Genomic DNA, 19,901 nt, shown 5'->3' on the forward strand with positions numbered 1-19,901 from the left:
ATCGCCAAAGTACAGAGCCGCAACAAAATCCTCAAGTCGCTAGCCGGCAGCACATGGGGAAAAGACAAAGAAACGTTGTTGGCAACATACAAGGCAATCGGCCGGCCGGTCCTCAATTACGCAACCCCCATATGGTCGCCTGGATGCAGTGGTACGCATATGAGGAAACTACAGACCTGTCAAAACACTGCAGTCCGGACCACTACAGGATGTCTTTTGATGTCTCCCATTGAACACCTCCACAGTGAGACGCTTATGTTCCCAGTTAAGGAGCATAATGAACTCCTCTCCAGGCAGTTCCTGCTGGGATTCTTTCGCAGAAATCACCCCTGCAGTCATCTGCTTGAAGCGGAATCGCCTCCTAGGAGCATCAAAAGGTCATTCCTGGATTACGTCGACGACGTCGTACAGTACGCCGACCGGACTTCGGACGCAACTAACTTTAGACAGGTACTGACCGCCATTCACAGCGGAGCCATCAACACCTTCACCGACTCCCTTCCCGTGAATGGCGTTCTTGGAGTCAAACCACCACCCATCGCAGACGAAGAGCTCCAGCTGCCGCGAGAAACGCGTGTGACCCTTGCGCAACTTCGTTCTGGATATTGTAGCAGGTTAAACTCCTACTTATCCAGAATAGACCCTGACATACCCGACGTATGTCCTGCATGCAACGAGTCTCCGCATGACACTGACCACCTCTTTGCATGCCCCATAAACCCCACCCATCTAGCACATTCCTCCCTTTGGTCCGACCCCGTCGAAACAGCACGTTTCTTGGGCCTACCGTTAGATGACATCGACGACAACACAAATGACATTTACCATCCCAACGGGGATTGAATTTCCGTTAAAACAACAACAACAACAACAGGATTTTTATTAACCAAGATCTGTAAACTCAGCAGTATTCCTATGTTTTCTGTCGCTACAACAACAACATACGATGAGTACCTCGTTTATATACAGTAATTTAAATCAAGCTGAACAAAACGTTTTAGCATAAATGCTTTCGGGAGCGACGTGCTTGGCGGCTGTCGCTTGCACGACTGGACGATTTAATATCATCAAACTGAATAATTAGGTATTGATATAGATTTGAGATTTGATTACAGTTTACTCGGTTTTAAGTCATGCCTTCATCATTATCTTACTCGCAGCATTCAAGTGTTTACAGTTAAAACAACAACAATCCACTCATATAAAAATGGTAAAGTTATTATAAAAGACTGCAAGTGCATTTTTATGAAGATTACCATTCAATCAAAACTAAAAATTTTTGTTTTTCATAATAAATCCATTTTATTTATTTACCGCCTTAAATGCAAATGCTATTGTTTTTCAATAACTATTTTCAGTTAAAAAAATTTAAATAGATTTCAAAGTTTGCAGATGGTTAATTACATAAGAATAATTATAGGTTTCGATTCTTTTAATTTTCGTGTCATTCAATACAAATATTTACTTGCATATTTATATAAGAAATAATATATTTCATTAGTAGATATCAGTAGCTATGAATTATGTGGCTTCCTGTTTGTTTTGTTTACACATAACTTGAAAATAATTACCAAACTAATACACACACACAACGTCGCACATCGAAATTTACGTAGAATTATAATTCTACTAGTGGTTTCTGACTATAGTCACTTAAAAGTCCCACAAATTAATTCATATATGCACACAAAAATATTATACAAACACACACACCTCTATATCAAAATACTCGAAAGTCTTAATGAAAATTAACATTCACAGGAGAAAATAAGTTTCAATGTTAATGACGAAGGTACTAAGAACACCAATTAAATATATAAGCCATTATGTTAGTAAAGGGCAATGACATTGATGACATCGCAATGTCTTAAAGTATATTTTATGCACATTTTTTACATTTCCATTTTTTCGCCTCACTGGCTGTAATCAGACATATACATTTACACACAAAAGTGTTCATTTCAAATGTTCTGTTCCTTATGCTTCAAATAAACCTTAGACTTCGAAAATACCCGTATATCTGTTTCGAGTAGTTTCAGTTCTCTCTCAATTTCGGCTTTGCGCACACGCATACGTAAAGTTTCAGTTGTCATAGGCATGCGATTTAGTTCATTTACAAGTGCTTTGAATCCTGAAAGTATTATTTTGTAACAATAAAAATTAAAAACAATATACATGGATATAATTCAGCAGTTTTATTACGTACTGGTTTCAGCTGATTGAAGTGCTGCCTGACGCTCTATATCCGATAGTGGGTAATGGCCAGGCGGGCAATTGGGATCGCGTTCACTTTGACGTTGGCGTTGTTCCTCCTTTTCACGTTTCTCACGCTCCAAATAACGAGGCAGACTAATGTTATCTCGAGCTGCAAGCATAATTGATAAAGTTGCATTCAAATAACTGTAAAGTATTAACCGCCCAGGGACTTAACTTACAACCAAGTTTATGTATGCTACCACTTGAACGCTTTTTGACCAAATCTGTATTACTTTGCTGTGAATTATGTGAAAAATTCGTACGTCGACTACGACCAGATATGGAAACAGCCTCAACACCACCGCTGTTTCCTAAGGCACCATAATTTTCATCAACAGCAACATCGCAGTCAGCAACGCCGCCGTAACCGTTGTTTAAAGACATATTTTCGAAATTGGCACGTAAATCACCTTGTACATGAGGTTGCATTCGGTAACGCAATGGTTGTTGCTGTTGCTGTTGATCTGGCGGTTCATATGATGATTGCATTGTTGTTGTTGGTGGTAATCCATCACTGTCCACCATATTATATCCATTGGTGAAGTGTTGTTGAGAGCGTGGAGTTGGTGCGAAATTGTACTTTGATGATGATTCAGGCGCACATAATCGTCCAACATTTTCATTATGTATTGTATCTACATCATCACCTCCAATTACTTCGCCATGTTGCTGTTCATTATATTGCTCAACATAATTATTTGTATCTTCACGTTGTACGTACGGATCCTGTATTTGCGGCTGCGTAGCAAACCTACAGTCATCTGAATTCCCCAGACACCTTTGGTCCTCATCAGCTGACGGATAAAAAGAGTTTCGGCTTTGTGCATCGATCGCTATATGTTGTGAACGTGGCGTAAAGTTTGGTTGTAAACCATTAAAACGTGACTGAGATTCGTTGGTGGTACAACTGTTAAAATATAAAATGTTTAATACAAAAAACATACAATTTCGTTGGAATGGGCTCTAACCGCTTCAAAGCGTCATAAAGAAACTGTTCGTCTTGTATATCTTCAGTTTGCACTTGTTTATGCACAGATTTGATTGTCGTCGTGCTATTTGTCCGAGAAACACTGCGTCTACCAATATGATTTGAACAATCGCCGACACCACCGGCAGCAGAAGTCCCCATAACACGGCCACTGGGAACCCGTGACAATGAAGGGCAGCGGCTCACAGTTTGTTTCTACGGAATATAAGGTAGAATAATTAATAACTGCCAAATCTAGTTTCAGAAAAAATAAGCTTTCAAATATTCGACTCACATCCAAGCAATTGTTGTTGTTACGTTGTTGAGATTGTGAACGGCGTCCAGCGTATTTTTGGTCCCGTAACAGTTGTTCTTGTTGCTGTTGCATTTTACCCTTATTAGTCACCCTTTGTAATTCACGTAAGCTCAATTTATTCTCCCTCAGGAAATTTCGACGATTACGATCCATCTCTACATTCAGAGTAAAAACATTATTAAGTTCTCCTATTCTTACAAATAATGTAAAAAAAAACAAGTCTTTTCAACATAAACAGTGTGCTCCTTGGTTGCTCCTGACAACCGAGAAGTAACAAACAATGCCAACAGAATATGTGCATGCCCATTAAAGCCTTTATGTACATATATATCACTCACTTTTTTCTAATTAAATGCTGTAGTTGCTTACATTCGCCTGTTATACTTACTGGGGACACTGAAAATACCCTTTAATGTTTCCATGGGTTTCACTGACGTTGCAGATATTGCACTTTTACTCCGTGACTCTACTACTCCTCCGTTGCTCATGCAAGAGCTGCTCTCGTTTCTTCGCTTGTTTCCCTCCGTTTTACTGCTTTTACTGCTATATAAACTCAGACAAAATAAATATTCTCACGAATTGTAAAAATAAAAATTTTCAAAATAAAATTTGAAATATTTTGAAGTTTACGCTCGACGATTTTGACTTTTTTGTATAAGCCAATTTGTTGACATTCAGAATGTCAAAAAGCGATGTTTGTTTTGATATGTTTGACAGTGGTGCCAAGTTTTTAAAAGAAAGTAAATTGAATATGGCATTATTTGTAGTAACTAACGATTGTTTTATGAATGTCCGACCGACTGTTATAACACATTGATTTAAATTTAATTTTGGTATGCTTATCATATCACTGTTACATATAATGTAATGTTTATTTTAATAATAATAATAATATTTTTTCTTTATTACCTTTCATTCCAGCATTTGGTAGATTGGTCCAAAGCAATGCTGCCACAAATTTCACACATAACAAGACATTATGATGAATGGGTGCATAAACCAGTAGATAGACCTTTGCGTCTTTTCGGACCAACATATTTGGAAATGTTAACGAAAACTCCTTGGTGGGTTATACCTTTATTTTGGATACCCGTCATTAGCAAATGCTTATGGGATGAGTTTTCACCCTTTTGGAATACAGCTAGCTTAAATGAGGTAAGAACTTTATGTTTAAACTAAATTATGAAATCACTACATGCACATATTTTTATCCACAGTTATCGTTTATGACCGCCTATTTTGCCGCCGGCATACTCTTGTGGACTTTTCTTGAATATGTGCTCCATCGATTTGTGTTCCATATGAAGGTGAATGCTGACACTCATCCACTCTTGTGCTCATTTCATTTTATGATACATGGACTGCATCACAAAGTGCCTTTCGATTCGATGCGCCTTGTTTTTCCACCACTGCCGGGCGTTGTTATTGCCAGCATACTTTACGCGCCTCTCAGTGTATTGTTGCCACAACCACGTATTGTGTTAGCCGGCGCACTCAGCGGTTATCTATGTTATGATTTGATGCATTACTACCTCCACTATGGAAATCCTTCACTACAACATACACGCTTCATGTACAATATGAAACGGTATCACTATCAACACCATTTCGCACACCAAGATATGGGCTATGGCATTAGCAGTCCACTATGGGATGTCGTATTTAATACACGAATACATTTACGTAAACTACGTTACACATTGCGTTGGCGGTAATTGAAGTTAAATGCCCGTATAACAAAATATATTTAAGACTAATATTATTAAATAATGTAGTTTACTTAAATGCCGTCTTGCATTGGCTTGTGGAAAGTGTTTTCTACTACTTTTAATTCACACTTTTTATAAGTAAAAACATTACCAAAGAGGAAAATATATGATAAATCATTCCTAAACCTGAGTGTACATATTGTTTTAGATACACGCATTCAGAAAGGTTGAATCCATTTTGTTATGTATTTGTGGTAGCTTTATTCATTATTTAAGTATTAAGTACAGTTCCATATGGACATTAAGTAGTTTTGCGATGATTATATAGACCAAATAAAATGTAAAATTAGAAATACATTTGGAAATTTGTATTCGTAATTTTAACAAAGTAACTACGGTCGCATGAACCCACACAACACTCTCTAATAGCTTACAGGAGTGACCAATAAAAAAGTGATTGGCAACATCGATATAAAAATGAAGTGACATTTAACTGTACACCTCACAGTTACTGCATGTTACTTACATTTTTAAGTTGCATTGCTGTTCAACTCATATTTTAAGCCCATGAAATATAAAGAGACATTTACTAGACAACTTGAAAAGTTTATATTTATAGTCATACTTACTAGTAATTATTGAAATCGAACAAGACATCGAGTGAAGCAACTAAAGCAATTTTATCTCTATGGTGCAATAGCATTAAAATTAGCATAAAAATGTAAGTTTACTTAAATTAGTGGGTTTCAGTAGTATATTTGAGTATATATACGCTTATTAGTTTCCGGCTGCTGATAAGTTTGTTATTGTAGCTTCTGATCATGATCAATGAGTAAATGAATATAAAAATATGGTAAGAGTGATATATTGATAATTTTGCGGACGACGATCTCCCCTCCAATCAAGTAGTTTATAATTTATCAAATATATGGTAGCTACATCAACGAATATGCTACGATTCTAACAGCGGCTGGTTGTATTTTGTATAATTATGATGTAGCTTGTAATGTATGCTATGTAGGATACTTTAAATCTATTTTTTCTTCTTCTTGGCGTTCTTTTCAACGGGCATTGCTTCGGATTTGCGCTTCTGATTTGTCTTTGCCGGCGGTGCACTTGTTGTACTCGCGCCTGTCGAGTTCTTAGCAGCCTTCTTCTTTTTCTCTTGACGTTCTTTTTCTTCAAGTTCGATATTCTCGCGCTCAATGAGTGTTATAAGCGTGTTGCAACGACGCTGTAGTTCAAGTGCTGTACGAGATTTTATAAACCAATCGAAGCGAAACTCTGGTGATGAGCTGCAAATACAAAAGGGGTTAAATCCATATATTGGCAATTTCAGGTTCATTACTTACCGTATAGCGTCACGTAACTCCTCATAGACATTTTCCTTGTCAAAGCCAAGTTTGTGTAGCATGCAAACCAAGAAACGATCTTCGCGTTCCACATAATTTTTACCCTTGTTGTTGCCATATTGCAGGCGTAGTTGATGGAATGGTGCACGATAACGTGACATCTGAAAAAATATTTCAATGTATAATTCTTTAAATAATTTTAGCTTTCTCTTCAGCTCACCTTTTGATCTAATGCTTTTTTGATTGATAGTCTTCGTTGTATTTTTGCTTCGCCTCGCTCAATTTGACCCATAATTCTTTCGATATCCTGCAACTCATGACAACGCTCCCAAAAAACTGCATTATATTCAATAACTTCCTCAGGTGTTTTGCCTTCCACATCTTTTGCAATATTTTCTATATCATCACGGCCGTATTTCTCATTCGCTTTAATGAACTGATTAAAATCACGTTTGGTCCACGTTGTGAATCCTTGTGTTAGAAGTGATTCCTTCTCGGCAATCTCTTCCTCACTCAGCGGCTCGGCTTCATCAATTTTACGTTGTTCTTCTCGTTGCATTTTAGTTGCCTCCGAACCCAACTCGGGGTTTTTTGGCACTTTATAGCCGACTGTTTTTCGGAAATAGTAAATCTCCTGATCGAGCAGCTCGAAAAGACGTGGCGGAAAGAATTGAAAATCTTGCACTATTGGTTGTTTTGGTGGGCGTGGCGCTTTCGGTGCTTTTGGTTCAGAAACACGAAGAGCCTCTCGGAAATATGCATCTACAGCATAATTCGCTTTACGTTCACGCTTTGGTGGTTCGATCCAATTTCCCAATGCATTTAATTTCTGCTTTTCTCGATAATCTTCACCCTCAAACTGATATACAGAAGTCGAACCGCCCTCACCACCGCCAGTGTCAACGGTGAATGTGCGTAAAGAGCCTTCGCCTAATTGATCCAGTTTGGCCTTTTCTTCGGCAGTCTTGGCTTCACCACGCTCCAAAATAGTGTCAATGTCTTCATCAGTTAATTCAGAGTCTTTAGAGGCGAAGACATGGTTTGCGCCGAAACGAATGATATTTAGCATTTCGTCTTTGTTCAACTGTGCCGTCCTATTGTCCACCAGACGACCTTGTTGTATAACCAATTTGTCGAGACGCAACTTAACTTCAGCGCGCTCCACAATCTTTTCCTCCACCGTATTTTCGGTAATGAAGCGGAAAACACGCACCTGTTTCTTTTGACCGATACGATGCGCACGGTCCATAGCCTATATAAAAGTAAATAAAAAAAACTATACATTACATTTACAATGTTACAAATTAACAGTTTAGCAGCACTTGCCTGCAAGTCCATTTGAGGATTCCAGTCCGAATCATAAATGATAACCACATCAGCGGTGGCTAAATTGATACCCAAACCACCAGCGCGTGTGGAAAGCATAAAAATAAATTTAGAACTATTGTCCATATTATATTCTTGTATTTGTCTGTTACGATCCTCGTGTGGAGTTTGGCCGTCCAAACGACAATACTGATAGTTATGCCATAAACAGTAATCCTCGAGTATATCCAACATGCGTGTCATTTGGGAGAATATAAGTACACGTGAACCTTGTGCTTGCAACTTGGGCAATAATTTATCAAGTATGACCATTTTGCCAGAGTTATAAACCAAATGCGTGTCAGTGGTATACGGTGGCCCTGGTTCGGCACCGTCAAAGAGATAAGGGTGATTGGTGCATTTTCGTAATTGCATCAAGATATTTTGTAGACGCATTTTCTCCAATTTACCCGCACCATTCACAACATCAATATCTTTCATCAATACTTTTGTATACCATTCACGCTGCATCTTTGAAAGACCGACAAATATTTTTATTTCTTTCTTGGGCTTAAGACGGCGTTCCACCTCGGCTTTGAGACGACGCAACAAAAATGGTTTCAATACTGCGTGTAAGCGTGTTATGAGCGCATCGTCGCCTAGGCAAGTGTTTGTATTGAACCATTCATCAAAATCTTCGGACGAATTGAAGACATCCGGCAGCAAGAAATTCAACAAAGCCCACAACTCGTGCAAGTTATTCTGTAATGGTGTGCCAGTGATAAGCAGACGGTTGGCTGTTTTAAACTCACGCAGAATTTCTGAGAGCTTGGATTTTTCGTTTTTGATACGATGTGCTTCATCAATAACCATATAACGCCAATTAAATTTCTTGAAAACAGATTTTTCGCGTATACACATTTCGTAAGAGGTGACGCAAACATCCCATTCGCCTGGTAAGAGTACATCGCGTATGAATGTGTTACGTGCATCTTGGTCACCAATGAGACAGACAGCGCGTAATGAAGGACACCACTTTTTGAATTCGTTAACCCAATTTTGCAAAGTTGATTTGGGTACAACTACAATATGTGGACCAGCTTGATTTCTACAAGATTTTAGAAGGTTAAGTTATGGTTAAATTTTCGTAATTATTACAGGTGAACTTACTTAAAATGTTTGAGATAGCCAAGCAAAGAAATCGTTTGTAAAGTTTTACCCAAACCCATTTCATCGGCCAATATACCGTTTATACCGTTTTCATACAGCGATATCATCCAGTTTAAGCCACGTACTTGATAATCGCGCAATTCGCCATTTTTAATGTAACTGGGCGAACTTTCGAAACGGAAAAGTTCTTTCGATTGTGTATCTTCCGCCAAGAGTTCCTCATCTTCTTCCTGCTCAGTCTTTCGGTGGCGATGGCTACAAACGGTTTTTTTTTTTTATTAATAACTATACATTTTTTTGCTTATATTTACTTACTCCGCATTCCCTTCTTTTTCCTTCTCCTTTTCTTTGTTTTTTTTTGGTCGCCCTTTAGGCTTAGTTGGGCTTTTATTACTATTTGTCATAAAATGCGTGAAGATTTCCGTTTGTTTAAGCAAAAAATCAAATCGTTTGCCTCGATCATTTTCGATCTTGTTGTCGAAATCTACTTCCTTTTCAGCAGACGAAGTTGTTGCCTCCGAAGTGGTTTCATTCTATAAGATATTACATGTTAGCAAAAAAAATATTATTTTGCCGCGTTTTTTTTGTAGCATGTGGCCCGGCATTTCCAGCTGTTTGTATCGTTAAACAAATGCCATAGTAGCGGCGTTGCTTGTTCCGACACATCATATATACATATATATATATACATTAGTATGCACAAGCGAGACTCATTCATGCACACATTTTTAAGCGATGGTTTTCTACTCACCGAATTGTCGTTAGCTTCCATTGCTTCAGCTTTTACTTCTTCTTTGGACATAGTCCTTTGCGTAAACACAATATTTTAAATACTTTTATTAATATTTTTTGAGTTTTACCAGCTGTAAATTATTTTCCACGAGATTAAAATTTTGCAAGTTGCAGACAAATTTCCACAATGAAATATGACAGATGGAACGAAGTTGAATAGAACAAGCGGCAGAATAGATGCTTTACATGGTTGCATTTAATATATCACCGCCGCTGCAATTGTATAGAAACGGCTCAATTACTTTACTAAATATTGATGTACTAAATTTAACTTAATTAATTTTGATTCCATTTAGAAAAAAACACAAACCTTATCAGAGTAGATGTTAAAACAAAAACATTTTCTTTACTTGTTTTCATTTTTCATATTGCACTGCTAATTAATTTAACAGCCATAATTTCCTATGAAGAAATTTTACACTTATTTTGTTTAAGTACTAATTATAGTAAGTAGAAAAGTAAAGTTTACTGTAATATGCAATGTTAATTTTTAAAGAGTTTTAATACCATTTCGATACTACTATTATTTCACATAATAACTTACTGCCCATCACCACCACTGCCGATACGCTGACAGCCTGTAATACACCATAGCATATTATCACCGCCGCCATCCGATTCCCCGTCCTAGCTATCATTTTTCTGTGTTTTCTGCATTACCTGACGCAATTGGGGGAAACTGCTCTTTGTCGGTGGCGGATGCAAACGGGCGCACAATGATATAAATGGTTCATACAAAGACGGACGTTCCATGGCATTTACAGTGTAATGTTTAACACGTTCACGTGCGCACCAACTATTTGCACGATTCAATACAGACTCCACTGGATCGGGTTGCTGCTGCTGTGATTGGGGCTGCGTTACTTGAATGGGTGGCGATGCTGGTGAATCACGTCTGTTGCGTGCACGCATATTAGCCAAAACGATTATTGCTACATTATCTTTTTTCTCCTTATTACGATCGATATCGGTTTTAATATCTGCTAACATATCTAAACTACTGGGATCAGTTGGATCATACACCAATACATAACCATCTGGAAAATAAAGATAGTGGCGTGGCAGTTGTCCCTTTCCCTGTAGTCCTGCGCTGTCGTAAATTCGAAGAGTCTCACGTGCTCCACCGCGTCCTGTATCCACACTGGCAACATATATATCTTCTATAGTGGGATGTAATTCCTAAATTGTATTGGAAATTAAAGGTTTGTATAAAAATATGTGAGTTGGATAATTACACCTACCGTATCCATATTAACATTCCCATAAATTAGTTGCTCCAACAATGCCGTTTTGCCAACACCTTTCATACCACATATAAGCACTTTGCCAACTTTACCTATTTTAGCAGTCAACATTTTGATCTAAAGATGTTTGTTGAAATATTTGCTAATTAATTTGTTTATCAATGCGATTTGTTGATAACAATTTTTACGAAATTTCACAAATCAGCTGGTTTCAGTGTTGTAGTTGCAACATTTATTAAAGGTATTATTTTATAATCTTACAAGCTGTTCACACTATTACAAGATAGAAATGATTAGTTACTAAGAATCATTTTATACTCAGAAGGAAATAAATCAATTAATAAAGTTATTAAAGATTACGGTTAGAATCATAAAGATTTTTTACTTAATTATTGAAGTGAGCAATACTGACATATTCAAGACCGCTATTTTTTTAGACGTAAGAACACTCTGGATGAAATCATATTTCGTTTTAATCAGAAATTTACTTATGTTGTTGGTGTTCTAGAGGCAGAAAACATGACGTCATTCAGTGCTATATATTTTACGCTCTTATTTACTAATATTTTTAATAACATCTATATTTGGGATACATAACCTCTTATATAAAGTTTGGCTTGCATTTGTGTTTGTAATACCGAATGGCTCGGATAAATATAAGTATCATAAATTTCCAATACATAGTTCTACTCTACCTTGTTAACGGTTTTTTGTTTAAATTGTCCAAATCTTGCTTTGGATAAAATTTTCAGGATTTCTTAATCTTCTCATTGATGCTCTAAATATTTATGCATTTCTAGGAATTAAGTAAAATTATGTGCAAGTTTCACTTATACCTCCTGTCCTATTACCTTTGCATGGAATATGATAAATACAAATTAGTCTCAACAGTGATTAACTTGTCTCTTAAATAAACTTATATATAGCGCTAAAAATATATTTTATTTAGTTTTACAATGAGTAAAAGTTAATGAGATTCAAAATATGTAACGGATTTCAAATAAATGTAAAAATATATTATAAAATTTATAAAAAAAATAAATCTGCGATCCTGCCAGGAGTCGAACCTGGAATCTTCTGATCCGTAGTCAGACGCGTTATCCATTGCGCCACAGGACCGATTAATGAAATTTTGACAAAAGCTCTAAATCACCTTCAATATAAAAGCTTGACACTACTCAAAAATAGCGCTATTATCAACGGGGTCAGTGTACAGAGTGTGTATAAATACCTATAAAATTATATACATATGTGTAAATGTATATAGAAACTTGAAAGTTTTGACGGTAAACATTTCTAAATATAATGTAATATTGTATATGTATATATGAACATCTATACGTTAGTGTGTCTTTTGCGCGCATTCGAATAACCAAACAAATAAACAAATGCATAAAACAGTCATAAACATGTTTACTCAGCAATTAAACGCAGTTTGTCTGCATTTCTGCAAAATGCGCGGACATTGGGAGTAGGACAACAATAGAAACATGTAACGAAGGGCTAAGTTCGGTTGTCACCGAACATTTTATACTCTCGCATGATAAAGTGATAATCGAGATTTCTTTATCCGTCATTTACATACATATTTTTTAAATACCGTATTTGTGTAAAGTTTTATTCCGCTATCATTGGTTCCTAATGTTCATACATACATACATATATAGTATATTATACAGAGAAGGCATCAGATGGAATTCAAAATAGCGTTGTATTGGAAGAAGGCGTGGTTGTGAACCGATTTCACTCATATTTCGTACATGTCATATATACCGAATTTCATTGAAATCGGTAGAGTATGTAGTTCCTGAGATATGATTTTTGGTCCATAAGTGGGCGACGCCACGCCCATTTTCAATTTTTAAAAAAAGCCTGGGTGCAGCTTCCTTCTGCAATTTCTTCCGTAAAATTTAGTGTTTCTGACGTTTTTTTTTAGTCCGTTAACGCACTTTTAGTGATTTTCAACATAACCTTTGTATGGGAGGTGGGCGTGGTTATTATCCGATTTCTTCCATTTTTGAACTGTATATGGAAATGCCTGAAGAACACGACTTTGGTTTGGTTGACATAGCTATAGTAGTTTCCGAGATACGTACAAAAACTTAGTAGGGGGCGGAGGCACGCCCACTTTTCCAAAAAAAATAACGTCCAAATATGCCCCTCCCTAATGCGATCCCTTGTGCCAAATTTCACTTTAATATCTTTATTTATGGCTTAGTTATGACACTTTATAGGTTTTCAGTTTCCGCCATTTTGTGGGCGTGGCAGTTGGCCGATTTTGCCCATCTTCGAACTTAACCTTCTTATGGAGCCAAGGAATACGTGTACCAAGTTTCATCATGATATCTCAATTTTTACTCAAGTTACAGCTTGCACGGACGGACGGACGGACAGACGGACGGACGGACAGACAGACATCCGGATTTCGACTCTACTCGTCACCCTGATCACTTCTATATATAACCCTATATCTGACTCTTTTAGTTTTAGGACTTACAAACAACCGTTATGTGAACAAAACTATAATACTCTCCTTAGCAACATTGTTGCGAGAGTATAAAAAGAAGAAATATTTGGTATCTTGACAAAAACGGTATAAACCAAGAAAAAATGTCTAATATAGTGAAATGTTCCAAAAAAAATCTGTTATCTTCAAACATAATTTGTGAGGCATCGCTTCGCAAAACGACCGCGAGGATAAAATAATTGTTAGAAATTGTAAAGGATCAGCTTTTCAAATCCTCACGCGCAATAATGGTCAAAGTCAATACGGAATTGGGCTTAAACGTGTTAAGTAGACTATTGCGAAGACGTTTAAGTGAAAATAATTTGTTTGAGAGTGTGGACATAAAAAAAAAACAATTACTGTCGAAAAAGAACACAGATCAAAAGATTTAAATTTTTGAAAAATCATACTTTTTACTGATGAGACCGAAATAAACCACTTTGGTCTGTTGGAAAAACAATTCTGCATCAAGAGAAAAACCAAGAAGTCAATCCAAGATATACCAAAAAGACCGTAAAGCACGGTTTAGGAAATTTAAAAGTTTGGGTGTCGTTTTCAAGGTGTGGAGTTGAACCACTACTATAGATAGAAGAGAATATGGATAAATTTGCATATCTTAATTTACTAAGGAATACAATATCTATGATGTTGTGCCAGCAAATTGCATATTGGAAAGGTAATAAAAAACTGGCGTACGCAAGAAAAGATTCTAATTATTGATTGGCCAGCGCAAGGTCCAAATCTAAAACCCTATCGAAAACTTGTGGAATGAAGTCAATGAAAAAATTGGGCAAAGAAAATTTACAAAATGCAACGAGCTTTGGGCAGGAGTAGACGAAGCATGGAACTCTATCCTTTGGACATATACCAAAGGTTAATAGAGAGCTTGCCACGCAGCTGTGAAGCAGTGATTAAGAATAACGGTTATTTCATAAAGTTTTAACCATGGTGAATATAATATCAACGAATATCACACCACTTGCTAATAATATGTATTTACTTACATGTATGTTACTTATACATATGTATGTATGTATGTATGTTTGTTTTTAAGTTGAATGAAAAAAGCTCAAATTTTTTGTTTGCATGTACATACATACATATTTGTCTGACATTAATTAAATTAATGCAAAATTTCGTAATTATTTTATGTAAGTTAAATAATTTTAAATCATACATAATCATAGTTATGCTCATGACAATAATAGTGCAGCAGCTTCTTATATTTAGAGATCTTTCCTAACATATTCTCACTTTCCAATAAGAGTGATTATATTGGAAGAATAGACATTTCAAATTATAAAACGCATTTTTATATTTTCTGCAAAACAAGCTTTTTATTAAAAATAAAAGTGCTTGCCGTTAGAGTTCGATAAATGAAATAAGTAAGAAAGGACTAAGTTCGGGTGCAACCGAACATTTTATATTCTTGCAACTTACAAGAATCAAAGCCAGCGAAATACTTTATGATGTAAAACGTCAATTTTAGGATCGAAATTCAAGCAATTATATACATACATATGTATATATGTACATATACTATATATAACTCTTATACTGACAGACACATACGGTTTGTTAGAAAAATGAAAACCATTATATGAAGTATATGGAAGTTGGGGTAGTATCGAGCAGATTTAATCTATTTTTCCCAATACCACTATATAATAATAATACTATTAACAATCATATAGAATGAAGTCTGCCCCATGGTCGAAAATCCTGATATTAGTTATATGGGGGGGTAAGTCAAGTTTTCGCTCAAATTTATCTATTTTAGGCACAAAGATACACTGTTATGAGTAAAACACTCTCTGTCATTTTCATTGATACCGATAGATGCGGTATAAAGTCTCACGGAAGTTCGATTATCTTTATATTAGCTACTTATGTACATATATAGGGGCTATCATTGATCCGATTCAACAATAGTTATTGTTGGATTTCAACAATTTTTGGTCATAAGGGGGCATATACTAAAGGCATTATTCGTACAAAGTTTAAGCCCGTTATATTAATTTCTTCTTTATTTGTGTACTGGAAAGTAAAATAATTAAGTGGAATTTAAAATTGTGCTATATGGGAAGTAGGCATAATTGTATTTATTGTCCGATTTCGCTCATTTTCACAACGTGGAATGCGAAAAGAATGCCAGGTACCGTCGGATTTCACCAAAAAATTGGCGGTGCCACCCCCGTCGTCCAATTTTTACCCCGTCCCCTATAAAGCCTTAACATATCATCTCGCTGGCGGCAAATTTTTACGTTTCTGGAGCATTTGTTATTGATTTATCGCGCTTCTTGTTGTTTTGAACAGTACAGTTATATGGGGAGTGAGTGGGGTTTTCATCCGATTTCATACACTTTCATAATATATAAGTATATAAGCAGGAGTTCTTATAAGATTTGTATTTTATATTTGGTTGTTGTAGCTTTAGTGTTTTAGGAGATATATAAATTAAACTTATTAGAGGGCGGGGCCACGCCCACTTTTTCAAAATTTTTGTCCACATGTGCCCCTGGCTACTGCGATGCTCTCTGCCAAATTAGAGTTTTATATCTTAATTTAGTGCTTAGTTATGGCACTTTATATGTTTTCGGTTAATGGTGATTTGTGTGGCAATGGTCCGATTACGTCCATCTACCAACTCGCTATTATTTTTGTACTAAAAAAACCTGCATACCAGTCAAGTTTAACTCAAGTTACAGCTTGCACGGACGGACTGGTTGCAGAGTATAAAAATTATTAAATAGACGACAGTCAACCGGATTTAAATTTTTCTCGTCACCCTGATCATTTATAGTACATACATATCTATCTCGATTAGTTTTAGGTGATACGTTCTCTGTAACAACTGGTTGCAAGAGTATAAAAATTATTAAATAGTTGTGATAAATAGAAGTATTTAAGTAATTTACAAATTTGCTGATGGCATTTTTATGAAATCCCAGTGCTCTTTCTTTTTTAGTGGGCAGAACAAGAAACTGATCTATTGAGAAACGATATCTATATACATATGTATGTATATAAAAGAAAGTTGTGTGAGCTACACCATTTACAACTCAAGAATGGCTGAACCGATTTCGTACCCCTGAAAATTGGTGGAGAGGTATTATCTTCGAACCAGGGTAAGGACATAGGATACCTTTTATCTCTTTATGTTAGAATCAATACAACTCATAAATACAAAAATTATATTTCCCAAAGAAAATCATAAGCATTTGTTCAAATTAAATTCATGTTTGTAATTTAATTAATAAATACATTTGAATTTGTGCATCCAATTTTGAGTTAAACAAATTCTTCCTCAAAAATAATACAATTGCTAAGTATTTGGAATAGTAAAAGTTAGGTTCTCAAGAAAAGAACTGACAATATTAATAAAACCAAGCACGCAGTGAAATAGATTATAACTGGCTGCAGTGTTTTTTAGTGTTCTGACAGTAATCAGTCTTTGATGTATAGTGCAGCATTATACCACGTGCATCCTAAATATTTTTTTAATATAAATAATTTGGTTATGAATCATTTCCATTTCTGTCAAAAGATCTGATGTTATACTTTTAAAAAAACAAAAAAGGAAATGATCCAGCCGCCTTTTTGTCTTTCCAGCTCATTTTCTGAAGGTGATGGAACCGGTTCATCATGTGCAGTCCACTAGAATGACTGTCGATTTTACTCCAGTGGGTAAACGAAATGAGAATAACTGGGAAATTAAAACTCTAAAGTTTAGTTTTGGTTTCTTTGTTTGAAATGTTTTGAAGAATTTACAGAAGAGGATCATATTTTCTTAAAAACAACTATTTTCAGAATAGTATGATGGTCATTCAGCCTAAATATCGGTACAAATAAAGAAAAGGGACAATAATAATCCATTTCTCAAGACAGAAAGTTATATGCACAATTGTTTTTTAAAAATACTTTAAATATTAATGATCGCCCAATAAGAACTGTGCAGGAAAAACGAAATAAGGTGGCAAATGTTTTACTGCTGGAGGATTGTCGAGGAAAACATGGAAAACAAAGGAAAGTTCATGAAGTTTTAAAGGAAGGTGTTAAAAACTTTCTCGATACAATCCCTAAAATCGAGAGTCATTATACTCGTGCAAACACCAGTAAACATTTTATTGATGGTAGCAAATCTATTGCGGACATTCACCGAGACTACGTCGCGCAGTGTAAAGATAAAAACGTTCCGTTTGTTAACTATGTAATGTTTTATCGAATATTTACAGAAGATTATAATATTTCGTTCTTTACGCCAAAAAAAGATTTATGTGAAACTTGTTGTGCCTACGATATCGCTGAGGGTGATGAAAAAAATAAACAAGAATAATATTATAATCAGCATATCGTAGAGAAAGAATTATCCAGAAAGGAAAAGAAGTATGATAAGGAGGAAGTGAATGCTAATGTGGTAGTGTACGATTTACAAGCCGTCATGCAGATTCCTAAGGTCTCAGTTTTTTATTATAAATCAAAACTAAATGTATTTAATTTTTACAATCTACGATCTAAAGAGTAACGAATGTGAATGTTTTGTTTGGGATGAATCCAATGGGCACAGAGGTATTAACGAGTTGGGTTCGTGCGTTCTTCGGTTTTTGAATAAAATAGCTTTGTCAGGTGATGAAGATTTCATCTTTTATTCTGATAATTGTGCGGGTGCAAAAAATAAGTTCAACCTCTACGCCATATCTCATCTCAACGTAAGAAGTCATAAGTACCTGATCAAAGGCCACACACAAAACAAGGGAGATTCCGCCCACTCTTTAATTGAACGTCATGTGAAACGACAGCTGAAAGGTGGTCCAATGTACACGCCAGAGTCATTCATATCTGCAATTCGTGGAGCCAAAAAAACTGGAAAGCCATTTAACGTTACGGAACTGTGCTTTGAAGACTTCTATGATATGAAGGCTTTAGCAACTGAAATGGGACTCCAAAATATGGCACAGGTAAAATTTCCACAGTGGTGGTTCTGCAAGCTCGGCGCGATTCACTAAACAAAATTTTCTTTAAAACATCTTATAACGATGACGAATTTAAGGTGGCAAATAATATTATTAAAAAGAAAAACACGAAGGATATTACACTGACAAGAGCATTTTATACAAAACCTCAGATAGCGGACTGCAAAAAAAAAAGATCTGCTAGAATTGATACAGAAAAATCACATTCCTAAGTATTATAGACCTTTTTACGAGCAATTGTAATCCTTATTCATTAATTTTTTGCATTTATTTTTTAATTTATGTTCCTTCATTTTTGTACCTGAAGTAATATTTTATGTTACAATAAAATATGCAATGAATGCAATAAATTTTATTTTATATCCATGTTTTTTTCTCTTATAATATTTAGTAACGCGAAAATATAATGCAGTCAAAAAATCAGAATTTGCAAAAAGGTTTTGAGCTATAAATCTTTTTGTTATTTGCAGTAACGTCACAATTTCAATTATGTCAGACCATAAAACTTATTCTAGCAGCAATAACGTCATAAGAAAAACTCGGAGTACTTTTGAAGCTACAGAAAACAGTCCATTATACATTTCAAGCTTTAGTTTACATGGACGTCTTAACCAGATGTTATTTGACCAAATTGGACCCTAATCTTACTTTCATCTACAAATTTAATAAATATACATCAATTCAAAAACTAAAAATGCGTCTTCTGTAATATCCCTATTTTTGAGTTATGACGACGTTGCAGCAAATGAGCGATATGTATAAGCCTTACTTACAACTAATTTTATGTTGCTGCTTCTACTGCTGCTGTTGTTACTGTTGCTATTGCTGCTGTTGCTGCTGTTACTACTGTTGCGGCTATTGTTGACTTTGCTGTTGCTGTTGCTTTTTAAGTCGAATTTTGGCGGTTGTTTGTGCAATGGTCGTCGTTTTCGGCCGTGTGCGAAGTTTAAATGAAATCAGTTTTTTGGTGAAATTTCTGATTTACAGAATTTTTTTTATTTATTTGTTTTTATGTGGATAGTTTATAGATCCACGCACTTTCTTCTATTTGATTGAAATTTTCAAAAATTTTCACTTTCAGTTTTTGGTTTTTCAATTCACATTTTAAAATCACTTTATTTGTGAAACTGTTGTAGTTTTTTGTTTCTCAATTTTACTTATTTTTTTAATTGTTGTAACGCGTACGTTAGCTTGTTTTTCGCTCGTAATCCGTATACTTGAGGCGCGTTCGATTGGCAGTAGGCACAAAAACACACACTCGAAATTTTTTCAATAATTTTCTAAGTGGCTGAGATTTTTTTGATTATGTGT

At 35.6% G+C, this 19,901-nt stretch overlaps 4 protein-coding genes and 1 non-coding gene across 13 annotated transcripts in view; 1 reads left to right on the forward strand and 4 right to left on the reverse strand.

The window, feature by feature from the left end:
* The window catches only part of LOC126755536 (uncharacterized), a 52,394-nt gene extending 46,789 nt beyond the window's left edge, over nt 1–5,605 (forward strand). For all 9 annotated transcript variants that reach the window (XM_050468172.1, XM_050468175.1, XM_050468176.1 and 6 more), the window contains 2 exons: nt 4,461–4,694; nt 4,757–5,605. In XM_050468172.1, coding sequence (XP_050324129.1) covers nt 4,461–4,694; nt 4,757–5,254 — 732 coding nt within the window. In that variant the 3' untranslated portion in view covers nt 5,255–5,605. The remainder of the gene's footprint in view (nt 1–4,460; nt 4,695–4,756) is intronic.
* Nucleotides 1,825–4,205, reverse strand: LOC126755533 (uncharacterized). The gene is made up of 6 exons (XM_050468169.1): nt 3,928–4,205; nt 3,519–3,694; nt 3,225–3,439; nt 2,436–3,163; nt 2,207–2,365; nt 1,825–2,131 (listed from the first exon to the last, which is right to left on the reverse strand). The coding sequence occupies exons 1-6, from the start codon at nt 4,025–4,027 to the stop codon at nt 1,962–1,964; spliced, it is 1,548 nt and encodes a 515-aa protein (XP_050324126.1). The 5' UTR covers nt 4,028–4,205; the 3' UTR covers nt 1,825–1,961.
* A 228-nt stretch (nt 5,606–5,833) lies between the features above and the next one.
* On the reverse strand, nt 5,834–10,002 carry LOC126755529 (chromatin-remodeling complex ATPase chain Iswi). Its single transcript, XM_050468164.1, has 7 exons — nt 9,827–10,002; nt 9,391–9,608; nt 9,076–9,330; nt 7,927–9,013; nt 6,821–7,852; nt 6,601–6,761; nt 5,834–6,543 (listed from the first exon to the last, which is right to left on the reverse strand). Exons 1-7 carry the CDS (start codon nt 9,875–9,877, stop codon nt 6,282–6,284), a joined length of 3,066 nt encoding a protein of 1,021 aa, XP_050324121.1. The 5' UTR covers nt 9,878–10,002; the 3' UTR covers nt 5,834–6,281.
* Nucleotides 10,003–10,178: 176 nt separating this feature from the next.
* On the reverse strand, nt 10,179–11,337 carry LOC126755543 (NF-kappa-B inhibitor-interacting Ras-like protein). The gene is made up of 2 exons (XM_050468194.1): nt 11,109–11,337; nt 10,179–11,046 (listed from the first exon to the last, which is right to left on the reverse strand). Exons 1-2 carry the CDS (start codon nt 11,220–11,222, stop codon nt 10,495–10,497), a joined length of 666 nt encoding a protein of 221 aa, XP_050324151.1. The 5' UTR covers nt 11,223–11,337; the 3' UTR covers nt 10,179–10,494.
* An 820-nt stretch (nt 11,338–12,157) lies between these two features.
* Nucleotides 12,158–12,230, reverse strand: Trnar-acg (transfer RNA arginine (anticodon ACG)). Its single transcript has one exon. It is a non-coding gene; the product is annotated as a tRNA-Arg (tRNA).
* Between the last annotated feature and the right edge of the window lie 7,671 nt (nt 12,231–19,901).

This window comes from Bactrocera neohumeralis, chromosome 4 (genome assembly GCF_024586455.1).
Source record: "Bactrocera neohumeralis isolate Rockhampton chromosome 4, APGP_CSIRO_Bneo_wtdbg2-racon-allhic-juicebox.fasta_v2, whole genome shotgun sequence".
NCBI classification, from domain to species: domain Eukaryota; kingdom Metazoa; phylum Arthropoda; class Insecta; order Diptera; family Tephritidae; genus Bactrocera; species Bactrocera neohumeralis.

Excerpts from the sequence above, each read along its gene's own strand:
- LOC126755533 (XM_050468169.1), bottom strand. The coding sequence starts at position 4,027 with ATGAGCAACGGAGGAGTAGTAGAGTCACGGAGTAAAAGTGCAATATCT. Across the intron at positions 2,366-2,435 it reads TAGCATACATAAACTTGGTT|CTCGAGATAACATTAGTCTG; the intron begins GTAAGTTAAGTC and ends TTATGCTTGCAG. Across the intron at positions 2,132-2,206 it reads ACTTCAATCAGCTGAAACCA|GATTCAAAGCACTTGTAAAT; the intron begins GTACGTAATAAA and ends TAATACTTTCAG.
- LOC126755529 (XM_050468164.1), bottom strand. The coding sequence starts at position 9,877 with ATGTCCAAAGAAGAAGTAAAAGCTGAAGCAATGGAAGCTAACGACAAT. Across the intron at positions 9,014-9,075 it reads GGCTATCTCAAACATTTTAA|AAATCAAGCTGGTCCACATA; the intron begins GTAAGTTCACCT and ends AAAATCTTGTAG. Across the intron at positions 7,853-7,926 it reads ATCCTCAAATGGACTTGCAG|GCTATGGACCGTGCGCATCG; the intron begins GCAAGTGCTGCT and ends ACTTTTATATAG.
- LOC126755543 (XM_050468194.1), bottom strand. The coding sequence starts at position 11,222 with ATGTTGACTGCTAAAATAGGTAAAGTTGGCAAAGTGCTTATATGTGGT. Across the intron at positions 11,047-11,108 it reads GGAATGTTAATATGGATACG|GAATTACATCCCACTATAGA; the intron begins GTAGGTGTAATT and ends AATACAATTTAG.